This window comes from Musca vetustissima, unplaced genomic scaffold (genome assembly GCF_032173495.1).
Source record: "Musca vetustissima isolate MV318-11 ecotype Yass unplaced genomic scaffold, APGP_CSIRO_Mvet_v1 utg1397, whole genome shotgun sequence".
NCBI classification, from domain to species: domain Eukaryota; kingdom Metazoa; phylum Arthropoda; class Insecta; order Diptera; family Muscidae; genus Musca; species Musca vetustissima.
In genome coordinates, this window is record NW_026880157.1 from 181,739 (window position 1) to 200,329 (window position 18,591).

Sequence of the window (18,591 nt, forward strand, 5' to 3'; positions counted from 1 at the left end):
AGAGAATTTTTCTCTCAAACACTCCAAGAGTTGCCTCATCTGCTTGCGTAAGTACCCATGCTTCAGATCCATATAATAGCACGGGTATTATCAGAGTCTTGTAGAGTTTGAGTTTGGTCTGGCGGGAGGTGGCCTTGCTTTTGACTTGCTTACTCGGACCATAGTAGTATCTGTTTGCCATCACAATCCTGCTCCGAATTTCAAAACTGATGTCATTCGTTTTATTTATGGCGGTACCATGGCATATGCAATTTTTGAATACCTCGAAGCTGTAGCTCCACAGTTGGCCCGATTCTACTTGACGTATTGCGCATTGATACCATCAGCTTAGTCTTCTCGCCGTTTACTGCCAGACCAACTTTGGCAGACTCCTTCTCAATTTGTAAGGAGACTCATTCCTCTATTTTTGGTAAATATTGCCTTGTATCCTTTTTTGTGCAAGGGACACAAGTTGCTGGGGTTCCAATCATTGGGCATGCTATCCTTTGCCAAATAGTACTAATGAGCTGGTGCATACTCCTGACCAGTATCTGACCACCGGTATTGAATAGTTCGACTAGTAGCCCACCGACTCCTGCTGCTTTATTATTCTTCAGCCCATTGATTGATATTCTGACCTCAATCTATACCGTCATCTCTTATTGGTTCTGGAGGAATACCAGAAACATTGCAAAATTCTCCTTTCAGAATCTCAACACGCTGTCTCTATCTGTCACCAGGTTTCCATCTTCATCCCTACAGGAGAATGTGCGCGCACCAAAGCCATCGGTTTGGTGTTTTTCTCGTTGGTAAACTCGGTAAACATCTCGTTGGTAAAAATCTTGATTTGCTCCCGCTCACACTGTTCTTGTTCTTACTTCTGTTTTCTGAAAATACGTTTCTCCTCTCTCATTTTCTCCCGATAATTCTCCATAATATTACGTGTTGCTACTGTCCGCAGGGTTGCCCTATACGCTGGGTTTTTTCATATCAGTAGCATTACGGCACTCCTGATCGTACCACGGATTTGTTGATGGTGGTTTTTGGTACCCAAGTGTTGCTTTTGCTGCAGTTTGCAGGGAGTGGGCAATTCTCTGCCATTTTGCTTCTATATTATTATCGGGACAAGGAGTGCTTTCGTCAAGCAGGTGGGTAAGTTGAGCAGAGTAGACTTCTGCCACCTGTTGTGTTTTGCAGTTTTTTCGACGTCGAGTTTCCGTGTTGTGTTAGATCGCACCTTTGGTGCTACAGACGAGTGTGAACCTTGGCTGCTACAAGGTAGTGGTCCGAATCGATGTTTCCTCCTCGTATCGATCGTACGTCTACAACACTGGACGAATGCCTTCCGTCTATCACAACATTATCGATTTGATTTCTCGTTGCTTGATCAGGAGAAATCCAATTGGCCTTGTGTATATCGAGATGCTTGAATCTGGTGCTGCTAACTTCCATATTTTTTGCTGTCGCGAAGTCAATCAACCGCAGTATTAGGTTGATTGACTGATGTTTCTTCATAGAGGCTGAATTTCCTGACGGCGGGGCCAAAAATATTTTCTCTTCCGATTTTTGTATTAAAATCTCCTAGCAGAATTGTCATGACCAGGGCAACGGTCATATGCTGTGTCTAGGTGCTCGTAAAATATGTCTTCGGTCTGTTCATCTTTGTCTTCGGTCGGAGCATGGGCGCAAATGAAACTGATGTAGAAGAAATTCTCTTTTATATGGATTATAGCAATTCGCACATCTACTGGAGTGAATCTGGAGACGAGGTTTTTTTATTCTACTGTTAACCATAAATCCGCAGGGAAATTCATGTCTTGTTTCACGCCGGTCCTTTTCCATCGCATTTCCTGTAAGGCAATAATATCGGTTTTGCACTTCTTGAGTACATCCGCCAAAGCGAAAACTGCACCTGTTCTGTACAACGTGCGCACATTCCAATTGCAGATTCGCAGTTCGTGGTCCTTTATACGTTTTCGGAGGTCGTCAACCTTAAAAATGTGGAAACTTTTATAAAATATTTTTAGAACTGGCATATATAGAGGAGATTAGGGCAACTTTGAACGGTGAAAATCTCGGTTTAAAAAATTTCCATCCCGTAATTAAATTGTTTTCTATGGGGCTTGAAAGCAGTATAGTGTTCAAATGTGCCCTGCTCCCACCTATGTCCATAGGGAAAATTTTGAAAACTAGATTTAAATAGGGCCAAATAGCCTGCAAAATTAGTATCAATAAAATTATACACAATTGTCCAAAAACACTTTGGGTTTTTAATTACAAAAAAATATTAATTTATTTACGTTCTTTATAAAATTTATAAATTTTAGTTAATTATAAAAAATAATATGCTACTGCTACACTCAACTGCCTTAAAAACATATTATTAACTCCCTTGCTCTCATTCCTGTGTTTCTCTCAGCTGGAATTTTCTTAACCAAACAACATTTTGTTATTGTCAATAAATACTTCATTCTCTGAGAGCTTCAAAAGCCTCTCTCTCTCTCTCGCACAGCTTACGGCATATGGTGGTTGTTGAATGTTGAACGACTGTGGTGGTAGTAATGGTAGGGTAGATTACTTGACGGCTGCTGGTGTTGATAATGACAATGGGTGGCGGTGGTGGTGGTGTGGTGGTGTTGATGTTAGGCGACTTTTAATGGCGCAAATATATGTGGCTGGGTTTGGAGGAGTCCGTCCCTAGGAGAATGATAGCATGTCGTACGTGCTTCAACATTTCATTTTGACTACGTCACAACCTGTATCATAAAGAAACAAATTCATTTTATTCACACACACACTCATGTATATTTTGTATACTTTTCAACGCATACAAATGCAAAAAGGCCCGTACTGTATACATAGAGACAAATAAATTCCAACAGAATATTACTGCTGGCTGGGGGCTAACTGAAATGGACTCGTAATAAACAGTTTGGAGCAGAAAACCCCCGGTATACGGGGCAAAAGGAGTATTCAAATGCGTCAATGGCCAACGGGAGGCAATTTGTTGTTTCCTCCCTACTAAACTACCTACCAACCTACCTCTATTGGTGGAATGAATAACAAGTTTTCTGTTTTCTGCTTACAAAGAAGCAAAAAAAAAATGTAACGAAGAACTGCAGCTATAACAAAATATATGTATGTACATAGGGAATGGAAGAAACGGGAGAAGTGGAACAAGACCGAGAAATGTCGTCAATTGTATATACATACATATCAATGAATGAATTAATGTGGAGTGTTTCCATATGTTTGCACTGAAAATTGTGGATTTTTTTCTAAAGAGTTAAATTTTGAAAATATATTTATATGATTATAATTTTTTTAATACATTTTTTTAAATAAGCCGCCACATGCATAGGTCATTGGGAACATGACCTAAATTTTGTTGATAAAACCAGATTCATAATTATTCGGCTGCCCCTTTGAAGTATTTATCCATTCATATTAGGCAAGTCAAAACTACTCTGTTATTAAAACGGGAATTCTCTGTAAAAATCGTGAACATCTTGCATTCACAATTTTGGGTCGCCATGGAGCACTTTGTCGTACCTTAATACATACAAGTTATTGATGTGAAAAAAAAACAAACAAACGTCAATCAATAAAAATTTAGAAAATTGCTCCTGTTGTCCAAAATCTTACACCATATTTTCGGGTAAAGACGTATTTTATCTAGAAAGAGCAAACTCTTGTATTTTAACATCTTGCGACTTTATTCTCAAACATTGAATTTGTCAGGCTGTCGAGCTATAGCTGTATTTTAGAGTGTAGCCACAGGTTTCAAAGACATAAAAGTATAAAGATAGGACAATTGATACGTAAACAATTCCCAACAGATGGCTTTTCCTCTGTTGTTACGATATCATAACAACAGAGCGAACACTATTAAATGTTTTTAGTGCAATATCTTAAGCTTATAAAATGAACACATATATTTTAAGTGCAGACCTGTGATTTTATTTAAATTTTATACAGTCATTTTGTATTGGCGTTTTTATTGTTAACATGCCTCTGTTAACCTTGATTCCCCCTGGATATGTTTTCACAAACTATTTTCTCAAAATGCATTTTGTCGAGTCTTTACGGCTTCTATGTCTTTGCAGGTTTCCCATACGCTTGCCATGTTCCAAGATCTTAATGAGGATCTAGTGTTATGGAGATTTTTTTACGAGTGACCTTAATAAATGCTCAAGTAAGGAATAGTGAAGGAATATAAGAATCCTTAATAAGTACTCAAACGAAGATACGGAGCTAATTCTATGTCAAAATAGCTTATATAGAGTTGAGCAGTTCCGGAATGAACCAGGTCATTCAAACTATTCCCATAAGGAACAATAGGAACTAGGTCCATTCTGATTCTATGTCAAAATAGTCATTCAAATTATTCCCATAGAGGAACAATAGGAACTAGGTCCAGTTATATTGTTACTTTTTATAAGGTATCTATATTAAGGTACTAGTTTTTTTTAAACAACGGCTTTCCTATTCACTAGCCAGGGTTCGTGTTATACGGTAATGTTGATTAATAAGTTCTCTAAATATGCTCTCACTGAGGATCTGGCTTTATGACGATTCTTTACTAGTGACCTTAATTAATATTCATGTAAGAAATAAAGAAGGAATGGGAAAGTTTTCCGGCGAGAAACCTTAATAAGCACTCAAGCAAATATACGGCGGTGGTTCAAAGTCAAAATAACTTATATAGAGTTGGTTAGTTCTGGAATGAGCTAGTTCGTTGGAACTATTCCGATAAAGGAACGATATGAACTAGGTTCAGATCATTAGTTCCTTTTTTTAATGTCTCTTTCTTAAGGAACTAGTTCCTTTTGACATATATGCAAAGGAATTGGCAATTGAAACCCACTGGGTTAACGCAATCCGGTTAAATGTAAACTTACTATTAATAAGTTAATAAGATACGGAGGTGATTCTAAGTCAACAAATTTTATGTAAAGTTGGGTATTCCGGGACGATAGGAACTAGGTCAAGCTCTTTAGTTCCCTTTTCTAATATCTCTATATTAAGGAACTAGTTCCCTTTTAAAAAAAGGAACGAGAAAGATTGATTTGCTCCGTGAACTAGATTGTCCAACTTTAATCTCTATCTCTAATTGAAGCAAAAATGTGGACATATTTTACAAGAAATATAATCAAGCTAGAATACGGAACGAGACAGCTGGACATCTTAATAAATACTCAAACAACTTTAATCTCTATCTCTAATTGAAGAAATAAAACAGATTTGTATTAGAACTTTTTACCGGGTTAATCTAGTTTAAGAGGATTTATTAGACATATATACAATGAAATTGACAATTTAAACCCACTGGTTTAACGAAATCCGGTACAATGTAAATGTACTATAATAACTCCTCAATCAAGTATTGGTATTAGGTCACTCAAATGATTGCATAGTTTCGTTTTAGTTCAATCGGACCATGTTCCGAAATGTTGTCTTCCACTTGTCTCTTTCCATCTTATTCCTGGCCTTCGGCTTCTGAGTGAGCCATCAGCTGAATCGCTTTTATATGCCTTTTAGGCTGGGGCATCCTCATCAATACTCACAACATGACCTACCCTTTGCTACAGCTCGATACGTCTGACTATGTCAATGTCCCAGAATAGGTGGTACAACTCACGGTTCATTCGACGGCGATATTCATCGCCAACGCAGATCGGCCCATAGATCTTTCGGGTAATTTTCTCTCAAACACTCCAAGAGCTGCCTCATCTGATTACGGAAGTACCAATGCTTCAAATCTATATATCAACACGGGAAGTATCAGCGTCTTGTAGAGTGTGAGTTTGATCTGGCGAGAGGTGGCCTTGTTTTTGAATTGCTTAGTCAGAAATTATTAGCATTTGTTGGCCGAATTTCAAAGCTTATGCTATTAGTTTGCTTATGGCGCTACCGATCTATAAATAAAAAAAATCGTTCACTACCTCGAGTCTACAGTTCGTTCCACAGTTCGAGTCTACGGGATGTCTTGCGCGTTGTTACATCGACTTGGTCTTTTCGCCATTTACTGCCAGCCCCACTTTGGCAGACTCTTTCTCAATTCGTTCAAAGGTGACTGTTACCGCTCGATTGTCGATTTCGTCGGTGTACCGAGTGTCATTTCTGTTCACATTTGCATCTCGTATGACCTTTTCCAGCCGGATGTTAAAAAGGTCACATGACAAACTATCACATTGTCGGCATTCGGCATTGAAGGACTCCGATAGGTATTTTTCGACTTCAAATGCTGACTTTGTGCCAGTTAATTTTATCCTGCATAGCCGTATTAATTTCGCAGACATGGCTTTAAAAACCTCTGAATGGTTAGGACTCTCGATTACGGCTTTGTAGTCGACGAATAGTTGGTTTTCCTGAATTTGACGCATTTTGGACATCTGTCAATCGTGTATTTGCCAGGCCTGAAGCCGCATTGGTATGGTCCAATAATGTCATTGACCATTGGCTTCAGTCGTTCACACAGCACGCTGGATAGCACTTTATATGCGATGGAAATTAGACTAATTCCTCTAAAGTTCGCGCATATCATCTTGTCCCCTTTTTTGTGCATAGGACACAGGTTGCTGAGGTTCTAATCATTGGTCATGCATTACCCTAGCAAAATTGTACTAATCAGTTGGTGCGTGCTCCTGAACAGCGTCTGACCATCGGCCATAAATAGTTCGGCAGGTAATCCATCGGCACCGCCTGCTTTATTATTCTTCAGCCGGTTTCTTGTTATTTGGGGTATATTCTTCACGGTTACTATTTGATACCAGAAGCTTTGCAAAATGCTTCTTCCAGATCTTCAACACACTGTCTGTATCTGTCACCAGGTTTCTTTTTTCATCCCTACAGGAGGATGTGCCTGCACCAAAGTTTTCGGTTTGGTGTTTTACTTGTTGGTGAAATTTCCGGACTTCGTTCTGATTTCTGTACATCTCGATCTCTTTCTTCATTTTTTTCGGTTTTTCCTCTATACTTTTCTCTCGATAATTTCCCATCGCATTACGTATTGTTACTGTTTACAGGGTTGTCCTATACGCTGCGTTTTTCACCTCAGTAGCATTAGGACACTCCTGATCTTACCATGGGGTTTTTGATAGTGGTCATTTGTTGTTTTTGCTGCAGTTTGTGTGAAGTGGGCAATTATTTGCCATTGTGCTTCTATATTATTATCGGGACAAGAAGCGCTTTCGTGAAGCAAGTGGGTAAGATGAACGGAGTAGGCTTCTGCTATCTGTTGAGCTTGTAGCTTTTCGACAACGAATTTCCGTGTTACATTAGATCGCACCTTTGCTGCTACATTAAGACGAGAGCGAAACTTGGCTGCCACAAGGTAATGGTCCGAATCGATATTCTCTTCTCATATCGATCGAACGTCTAAAATACTGGACGAATGCCTTCCGTCAACACAATCCGATCAATTTGATTTCTCGTTGCTTGATCAGGAAAAATCGAGATGCTTGAATCTGGTGCTGCTAACTAACATTATTATACCCTCACCATAGTATGGTGGTATATTAATTTTGTCATTCCGTTTGTAACACATCGAAATATTCATTTCCGACCCTATTCTTGATCAGGGTAAAATTCTAAGACGATCTAGCCATGTCCGTCTGTTGTAATCAGGTTATCTTTTGAAGGAATTGAGAATTGAGGGTGCTGAAATTTTGCATTGGGTTGACTTTTGTCTGCAGGCAGGTCAAGTTCGAAGATGGGATTTTCGGTATTTTGGGGTTCTTCCGTGTTTCAACCGAATTCGCTGAAATTTGGTACGTTGGATTCTTATTGTATACTAAATGTCTCCACAAAAAATTATGAATATAGGTCCACTTTTTGTGGTAGCCCCCATATAACGGCACCTCCTAATTTTCAGTATTTTGGGTGTTTTCATCGTATTTTTCCACCGAATTGGCTGTAATTTAGTATTTTGATTTCTTAATACGTTTCCAAATTATGAATATAGGTCCATTTTTTTTGGGTAGCCCACATATAAGGGTATCCCCAATATTCAGTATTTTGGGGTTCTTGAGCGCGTTTTTCAACCGAATTCGCTGCAATTTGGTATTTTGTAGTCGTATATGGTAACAAATCTCCCTACCAAAAATTATTTATATTCGCCCCCTTTTTGGGATAGTCCCCATATAAACCCCTTTTTAATATAAAAATAGTTATCAAATTTGTTCCGCGTTTTGGGTTTGGTTCTAAAAGTCTGTCGTAATCATTTAACCTGCGGAGGATATCGAGATAAAGCTAGAACGTAAGGTTCGATAATGAACTATAACCCTCATTTAGGCCTATCCCCTGTGTGGGAGGTATCAGAAGGAGTGGACCGATAGCCCACACCTTCGAACCTGAACTATGTTTGGAAGAAATAATAAGATAGGCACAGGTAGGATGAAATCAAAATTTTCCGGAACATGATTCACATTATGGTTTACATAATCGCGTTGTAGAAATTTCGGTATAGGTCCACTTTTTGGTATTTTCCCTACATTTTCATTTCAAGTACCTGTCAGTATAACTATGGTGAAGGGTATCCAAAGTTCGGTCCGGTCGAACTTAACGCTTTTTCACTTGTTTTTTTTTTTTTTGTCGCGATGTCAATCGACTTCATGCCGTTGTCTGATGTTTCTTTATGAAGGCTGAATTTTCCGACGGTGGGATCAAAAATGTGGTTTCTAGACGCTCGTAAAATATGTCTTTAGTCTGCTTATCTTTGTCTTCAGTCAGAGCATGGGCAAATAGGACTGATGTAGAAAAACTTAACTTTTATATGGATTATAGCAATTCGCTCATCTTCTGGAGTGAACCTGGAGACAAGTTTTTTTTTTGTCTACTATTAACCATAAATCTGCTGCCAAATTCATGTCTCGTTTAATGACAGCAATAATACAGGGCGTAATCATCTGATTTACTTACGCCAGTCCCTTTCCATCGCATTTCCTGTAAGGCAATAATATCGGCTTTGTACTTCTTGAGTACATCCGCCAAAGCGGAAACTGAGCTTGTTTTGTACATTGTGCACACATTCCAAGTGCAGATTCGCAGATCGTTGTCCTTCATACGTTAGCGGGGCGTCGTCAACATTTGGGGTTTGGTTTTCTTTTTTCGTAGCCTTTTCATAGTGGGAGGGGTTTTCCGACTGTGAGCAAACAAGCCGACGCCTCAACCAATTTTTTATAGTTCGCGGCAAATATTCGCTCAATATTTCAACGGGTGATGATAGTAGCTACCCCAGGTCACACCGCGGGAAGTTTAGAATCCACAATTGAGATGAAAAAGCGCCCAAGATAAGCCTGGGCTTTGTCATTTTAAAGCCAATCAGAGCCGTTGCTTGGTATCTATCATCTCATACATCACTCGCGGCAAATATCAGCTCAATATTTCAACGGATGGTGAAAGTAGCTATCCTAGGTGACACGGCGGGAAGTTCAGAATCCACAATTGAGATGAAAGAGCGCCCAAGATAAGCCATGTTAAAGCCAATCAGAGCCGTTGCTTGGTTTCTATCATCTGATACATCACCCACCTTATATTGATAATTCTTAAAAAAAAACAATACCTAACCATTTATCCGGTGCTCTAGGTAATTTCTACACAAAAATTATTTGGTATTACCAATTTACCAGACATCCAGTATTTCTTTTTATTTCTATTTCTTCTCCATTCCATTTTTCAAATTTGCATTAACTTTATTGCCTTGCCGACAACGACTATGGCGGTGGTCTAACTTAGAAATGGACTAAAAATAAATATTACAAAAATAGTTAAAGTATTTTTTTTATTTTTGATGGTGGTTATTTGACGGTAGTTAATGTTTTAGTTCGCGGCTTTTACGTTATGGTCGTATTTTTTTCTGTGTTTTATTCTTAATTATATTTCAACACGTAAAGGCTAATAAACCAAATAACAACAAAAAACATTTACATTTACATTCTGGCAACATTCAACAGACAAGCACTCACACATCCACAACTATTTGGGATTGTTGATTTCTTTTTGTTTTTTATTTATTTTTTCCGTTGTTCTAAAAATATCAAACTACGTATGTATGCAAGTTATTTTGTTGTTAATAATTGCAGGTGGGAGCGTCAAAAAAAAAAAAACGAATAGAATAGAACAGAACAAAGCAACATCAGCAAAAACCCCCCTCTGGCACTTTGTTTAATATCCTTCGTGTTCGGTTGTTGATTTCAAAGGATATTGGCTTTATAATGTTTTGAACAAAAAAAAACACGAAACTAATTTCTATTTCACAGACGTCATCAATATTAATTATGGCCACACTGATATAAATAGCATTAGGGAAATATTTCTGAGGTGATTTTTTTCTACAATCATTTCACATATAGAATGCTATTTTCGAAATCGTTTATTTTTGTTAAATGATTAATAGTTAAATTGTTTGTTATCAGTATTGAAAATGACAGCATATGTTCCATTTGTATACCCTTCACCACAGGGTATTCTGTCTTTGTGCATATGTTTGTAACAGGCAAAAATAATCGAGATAGACCCATGGTTCCTTTTGAGAATATGCATAGAATCACTTTCTGAGTCGATTTATGCATGTTCGTCCGTCCGTTTGTCCATGTTAACTTGTAAACAAAGTACAGGTCGCATTTATGATCCGAATTGAATGTAATTCGGCACAGCTCATTTGTTTGGCCCAAGGACGACCCCTATTGAAATTGGGAAAAATCTGTTCAGATTTAGATAAGGCTCCCATATATATTTTCGTCCGATTTATGGTAAATGGTGCACCAAAGTTCCTATATATCTCTAGATTTGCACGAAATTCGGCATAGCGTAATGAATAAGGTCTAGAATGATGTGTGCAATGTTTCGTGAAAATCAATCCAGATTTAGATATAGCTCCCATATATATCTTCGTCCGATTTAAGGTAAATGGTGTACCAAAGTCCTTATATATCTTTCGATTTGCTCGAAATTTTGAACCGGGTATTGAATTAAATCTAGAATGATGTGAGTTAAGTTTCGAGAAAATCGGTTCAGATTTAGATATAGCTCCCATATATATCTTCGTCCGATTTAAGGTAAACTGTGTACCAAAGTCCCTATATATCTTTCGATATGAACGAAATTTGGCAAAGCGTACTGAATTATGCTTAGAATGATCTAAAAATCGGGTCAGATTTAGATATAGCTCCCATATATAGTTGCGCCCGATTTTAGGTAAATAGTTCAAGTCCCTGGAAATCTTTTGATTTGCACCAATTTTGGCATAGCGTACTGAGTTAAGACTAGAATGATGTGTGCAAAGTTTCGTGAAAATCGGTTCAGATTTAGATATAGCTCACATATATATTTTCATCCGATTTAAGGTAATTGGTGCACCAAAGACCCTATATATCTTTCGATTTGCACGAAATTTGCCATAGCTTACTGAATTGCGTCTCTAATAATGTGTGCTAAGCTCCCATATATAGTTTCGCCCGATTTTAGTTAAATGGTGCACCAAAGTCCCTGGAAATCATTTCATTTGCACCAAATTTGTCATAACGTAGTGAAGTAATATAAATTAGACTCAGGCAAGTTTCCCTGGAATCAGTTCAGATATAGATATATAACAAAATCGCGACGTCTGTTAGGATACATATGTAGAATATACCCAAATTGGTGAAGGGTTGTCATATAGTCGGCCCAGTCCGACTTTACTTCTTTCCTTACTGGTTTTTTGTTTATTGTTGTTTGGAATATTAATAATTAGGAAATTCCCCCCAAAGATAAAAGTACTTGTTAAAATGGATTTTTGTGGCTATAAAAATCGTAAATTCAACACGATTTTGGGATCATTCGTTTTTTTAGCTCTTTAGGTAATTATCTACAAAGATGATAGCGTCCTTCTAATCTACTATTTATTAGATCACTCTTCGGAAATAATATTTAGAAAACTATCTTCAACGCATCTATTTTAAAGTTCGACCGGACCGAACCTTAGATACCCTCCACCAATAGGTATACAAACATATACTTGCAACGAAAATATAGGGAACATATCCAAAAGTGGACCTATAACGATAATTCTACAAACCGATTTATTTACAGCAAATACAAATTTCAGCAATTTTTAATGGATATTTTTCCTAAAACCCCCAAAAAGTGGATCGATAATAGTCAACGAAGCATGGTAGGATGGAAAATCCCCAAAGTCCTCCAATTTAGAGGTTACATAAGGCCGTCACCAACGTACACAGGTATTAATTCGGGAGGTTGGTTGGAAGCTGCTGGTTCAATATGAAAATTTTCATTGCAAAAAAAAAAACAAATGAAAAAGGCTTTAAGTTCGGCCGGGCCGAACTTTGGATACCCTCCACCATAGGTATACTAACAGATACTAGCATCGAAAATATAGGGTACATACCCAAAAGTGGACTTATACCAAAAATTCCATGTACACCAAATACAAATTTCAGCAATTTTTAATGGATATTTTTCCTAAAAACCCCAGAAACTGGTCCGGTGCAGTTAAGATGTCTCCAAAATACTGCAACTAAGGGGTCATAGTTATATAAGTCCATCACCAATATACACAGGTTTTATTTCGGCCTAATTGGTAATAGATATAACTCAATTTCGTAATTAACATTTTTGCATCCGAATACATTTCTTTGCGCTAAATATTAAAAATACCGAAAATCGGCAGGTACCATTATATGGTACCATTATATGGTATATAGTTTTTAGTGGAGATATTCGGTACCCAATAAGAACCCAATGTACCAAATTTCAGCGGATTTGGTTGAAAAACGCGCTCAAGAACTCCAAAATACCGAAATTTGGGGGGTGCCCTTATATGGGAGCTACCAGAAAAAATGGACTTATATTAATAATTTTTAGTGGAGATATTTGGTACCCAATAGGAACCCAATGTACCAAATTTCAGCGAATTCAGTTGAAAAACGCGCTCAAGAACCCCAAAATACCGAAATTTAGGGGGTACCTTTATATGGGCGCTATGCCTAAACGTGAACCGATAAAGCCCATCTTCGAACTTGACCTGCCTGCACACAAAAGACGACTCTATGCAAAATTTTGGCGATCTATCTCAATTCGTTTAGATGCTAGAGTGATTACAACAAACAGACGGACAGACGGACATGGCTATATCGTCATAGAATTTTACGCTGATCAATAGGTTCGGAAATGATTATTTCGATGAGTTACAAACGGAAAAACAAAATTAATATACCCTCCATATCATGGTGGAGGGTATAAAAAATGTGTATGAGTACGTCCCTGGAGGCGATACCTAGAGCGGAACCAATATTGATTACATCGTGTAGAAATAGACGAACATTTGTAGTTATCATTATATGAGGTGTTATGCCTAATTGAGTACTGATATAGCTCAATTTCGAAACTAAAATTTTTGCATTGCAATAACATCCTTTACGCTAAATATTAAAAACATCGAACATTGGTAGATGTCATTATATGGGGGCTAGACCTAACTGCGGGCCGATATAGTTCATTCTCGAACCTCATGTTCTAGTTTTTTTTATCTCGATATCCTCCACAGGTAGAATGTTTACAACAAAGTCTTAGAACCAAACTCAAAAAGGCGGAACAAATCAAATAACTAGTTTAATAAAAAAGGGGGTTATATGCGGACTACCTAAAAAAGGGGGTTATATGGGCGAATATTAATAATTTTTGGGAAGGAGATTTGTTACCATATACGACTACAAAAAACAATTTACAACGAATTTGTTTAAAACGCGCTCAAGAACCCCAAAATCCCGGAAATTGCGGTGGACCCAAAATATGGACCTATATTTATAATTTTTGATGGAAAAATTTGCTACCCAATAAGAACTCAAAGTACTAAATTACAGCTAATTCGATCGCAAAATACGATCAGAACCCCTAGAATACCGAAAATTTGGGGCTACCGTTATATGGGGACTATCAGAAAAAGAAAGACCTAAATTTCAGTGAATTCAGTTATAAAACGCGCCCAAGAACCCCAAAATACCGAAAATTCCCTTATATGGGGGCTACCCGAAAAAATGACCTATATTTATAATTGTGAATGGGGAGATTTTCTACCCAATAACAACTCAAAGTAAAAAGTCGGTTGAAAAACGCTCCCAAAAACCTCAAAATACCGAAATATATATACTTAATAGGTTCGGAAATGATTATGTCGATGCGTTAAAAAGGAAAAAACAAAACTAATATAAGGGTTAAGGGTATAAAAATGGAAACTATAAAATGAATATTTCAATCAAGATCTATTAATAAGGTCGCCAAGGTAGCAATCTAAATCGGAAACGGTTGTTTTTTCTCAAGTCTAATGTCAAAAATTTCGACTTTGTTTACGTTTTCATCATGGAAGTCAATTCACAATAATGGATTTTGACAGCAAACTTGAGAGGCACAGATATCCAGTTGGTCTCCCTGGGTGGCCTTATTTATAGGCCATGATTTCAATAAATGACATAACTAAGCTACCTTGTAAAGCTTAGTGACATTATAATTGCTTCAGTACCAACAGCTGTTTTCCTCAAATCAAATGTCAAAAATTTCGACTTTGTTTACGTTTTCATCATGGAAGTCAATTCACAACAATGGATTTTGACAGAAAACTTGAGAGCAGCTGATATCCATCTGGTCTTCCAGAATGTATACAATTTCTCTTACTTAACCTCTGTATCTTATTAATGGCATTGGCGACCATTTGCCTACACAAACCATCACTTTCGGTTTCGAATTGGCCTTGTCCAAGATCTATAAATAAAATTACCAGCTAGCGAAAGTCAGCTGTTTTTCGCTAGACAAATGTCAAAATTTTGGACTTCTTTACGTTTTCATGATGGAAATCAATTTACAATAATGGATTTTGACAGATAACTTGGGAAGCAGCTGATCTCCCTGGATGACCTTATTAATAGGCCTTGTACAAAGCAAGATCTATTTAAAGGTCACCCAGCAAGCGAAAGTCAAGTCTAATGTCAACAATTTGGACCATGATGCAATAATAAGGTGATGTATCAAAACAAAAACATTTTTTTTGTCTCGATTATCTGTCAAATTTTTCCTTATAATATTTAAAAAATTTGGCAGCATTGCACATCGAATTCAAGTAAAATTTACCACTTTGACAGTTAATCAAGACATCAGCTGCTTTAAATGGACCACATAATGTAAATTAACTCACAATAAAGGATTTTGACAGTAAACTTGAGAAGCAGCTGATGTCCAGCTGGTCTCCCTGTATGAAGTTATTAATAGGTCTTAGGCCAAAAATTTGCATTAACTTCCTATGACATAAGGGTGTCGTATATGAAACCCTATCGGTATGCATGTTCACCGCCAACCCATCTTCTTTCCTAAGGTCTCTTCCTGACATAGCATTAATATTTGGCTGACCGATTTCCTCTGTGTGGAAGTAATTCCAGTCTAGCTGACAAAATTTCCTTGACTTTAAGACAAATTATTCAGCATTCATGCTGAATTTTTTTTTTCAAAACTCGTAAGAATCCAAAAACACTTTTTATTCGATGAGTGATGTGGAACACACTATTGAAGTGCTCGCACATTTAAACATTAATTTCTTGGAACTAAAATGTGTATTGGATTTTATAAAAATCACAATTCTCTTCCATAGCTTCATATATAATCGTTTCCCAATAATTTCTACAATAATTTTCTTAATTTAATTTCAGGCCTACGTCGCCGACCATTACAACCGGCTCAAAGCTCATCCTATGAAGTCAATTCGGACTTTTTGACACAGCTAATGGAGGAGAATGCCCGACGAAGATTACAACAACAATTCGAGCAGCATTTGGAGCTGATCAATTTGAAATTGATGAGAGAGCGCCAGAGAGAGGAGCGGATGCGGGAACGTTATCGTCAACAGCAGTTGGCGGCAATGGCTGCAGAAAATGACGATGATTACGATTATGTGCGTAAATTCAAAGAAAATTCCGATGTCAACAGTGTGGTGGACAGTGGCAGTAGTAGTAGCGGCAGCAGCAACAGTGTCAACAATAACAACAATATTGTCGACCAATACGATAACACCAATCAGGATTTCAGTTATAAATATCCCAGTTTGGAAAATATTCACAATCTAAGGGATCGCATTAATTTCGCCGTCAATCCCAATGACCCCCGTTACTATGAGAATGTCGATGAGAATGCTGGTGGCTATATGGTCGGCAATATGGAAGCGGCCAATGACATTGATGGTTTGCGGGATGAAGATGCCGGCGGCGAAGATGATGAAGTTGCCGATGGTGATAAGGATGAGGATTTAGATTCACAAGTTCTTGATGAATATGAAGAGTATACACCGCAGCAGGTGGATGCAAATGCCATTGATGGAGGAGATGGTAAAGCGGGAGGAAAATTGAATGGTGACACTATGGTGTTACCACCCCAACAGGCTGGAATTGTTGGTCAAGGCAGTAACCCCAATTTCCATCGCATTAAACCGCAGTCGGTGTCAGCCGCTGCAGCGGCAGGTGTTAATTCAATAAATGTTAAACAAGTCCAGGCAGGTGGTGTGGCACCAGCACGCCAGGACATGACTTCTTTAATTGACAAACTACATCCGAAAGGTGATTCTCTGGCACCGGGAGTATTGGATGGTTCGGGAGGTGATGCTCACATGGTGGTGCGAGAACATTTGGGCATGAAAGGTGAAATGGGCATGTATGTGGTGGCATTAATAGCGGGAGTGAGTGCAGCAGCTACGGTGGGCTTATTTGTTTTGGGCATAGCTTGGTATACGTAAGTAGCTATTTCGATATTGTTTTTGGAAAATGAATTTAAAATTATTTGTTTTTTTCCTTTAGATTCCACAATAAGAGCAAAGCTGCTGCTGATGTTGATTATCCCGCCTATGGTGTTACGGGACCCAATAAAGACATTTCTCCTTCGGGTGATAGAAAGTTGGCTCATAGTGCCCAAATGTATCACTATCAACATCAGAAACAACAAATAATTGCCATGGAAAATCGTCAAAACAATGAAGAGAACTGTGAAATGTCCTATGTCGAAAGTGATGACGATAATGAGGAGGGTGATTATACGGTTTATGAATGTCCTGGTTTGGCACCGGTAAGTGAGAGTGACGTTATGAAATAAGTTCATCAAATATTCGGTATTTTGGGGATTTTTGGCATGTTTTTAATGAAATTGACTTTTGAGACGTTGAGTTTCCATTGGGTAGAAATTCTCCCTAACAAAAATTGAATAATCTTATATAACGATAAACCCCTTTATTAGGTATTTTGGAGATTATGGGCGCAATTTTTAACCGAATTGACTCTTCTTTGGTTCTCACTGGTTTTCAAATCTTCCTACCAAAAAATTTAGCATGCCAAATCCCGTCTTATCTCTAAGGTCCCGATCGATTACGGGTATTTTAAATATATAACTTATGGTGGAAGGTATACAAAATTCGGCCTGTAGGACTCCAACGACGTTTTTACTTGTTTTCATGGTGCAATAATAAGGTGATGTATCACAACAAAAACCTTTGTTTTTGTCTCGATCTTCTGTCAAATTTTTCCATATAATATTTCACATGGTTGGCAACTCTGCACAATTAATTAGAGTAGAATTTACGCACTTTGACGGTTAATCGAGACATCAGCTGAGCTAAATGGACTACCTATTTATTGTGCCATGCAAGATCTATTAATAAGGTCACCAAGATAGCAATCGAAATCGGAAAACAGTTGTTCTTTCTCAAGTCTAATGTCAAAAATTTAGACTTTGTTTACGTTTTCATAATGGAAGTCAATTCACAATAATGCATTTTGACAGCAAACTTGAGAGGTATCGATAATCAGCTGGTCTCCCTTGGTGACCTTATTTATAGGCCATGCTAACGACGTTTTTACTTGTTTTAAAGCAAGATCTATTAGCTCATCCAGCTGGCGAAACGTTTAATTACGTTACGTTTAATGGAAGTCAATTCATAATAATGTATTTTGACTGCAAACTTGAGAGACAGCTGGTCTCCCTAGCTGGCATTTTTAATAGACCTTGGTCCATATCAAGTCAGTTGATTCTGTCAAGTCTAATGTAAAAAATTTGGACTTTGTTTACTTTTTCATAATGTAAATCAATTCACAATAATGGATTTTTGACAGCAAACTTTAGAGGCAGCTAATATCCAGCTGTCCAGTCACCCAAGCAGACCAGCTGCAAATCATATATTTTTCAAATTTGAAGCCAAAATAATTGTTGTACCAAACTTACCGACCAGATTGTTGACATTTAACCTGAGAAATAACATCTGTTTTCCGACTTCGTTTGCTACCTGGGCCACCTTATTAAAATGCATTGACCATGAGTTTAATAGAGTCGAGATCTATTAATAAGATCACACATCAAGCTAAAATCATCTGTTATTTCTCAAGTCTAAAGTCGGAGATTCGAACGTTTTTTACATTTTCATAATGGAAGTCAATTCACAATAATGTATTTTGACAGCAAACTTAAGAAACATCTGATAGGTAGCTGGACATCCTAGATGATGTTATTAATAGCCTTGAATAGAGTATTAATAAAGTAGTCCAAAAGATCAAGGTAGACGAACAGTGACAAAGGGAGGGTGAAGTACGA

At 37.6% G+C, this 18,591-nt stretch overlaps 1 protein-coding gene across 1 annotated transcript in view; it reads left to right on the forward strand.

Moving 5' to 3' along the window:
- Positions 1–18,591, forward strand: part of LOC133325563 (uncharacterized) — a 30,474-nt gene that overhangs the window by 10,198 nt on the left and 1,685 nt on the right. Inside the window, exons 2-3 of the mRNA XM_061534303.1 lie at positions 15,675–16,746; positions 16,812–17,076. Of these exons, the coding sequence (XP_061390287.1) occupies positions 15,675–16,746; positions 16,812–17,076 (1,337 nt within the window). The remainder of the gene's footprint in view (positions 1–15,674; positions 16,747–16,811; positions 17,077–18,591) is intronic.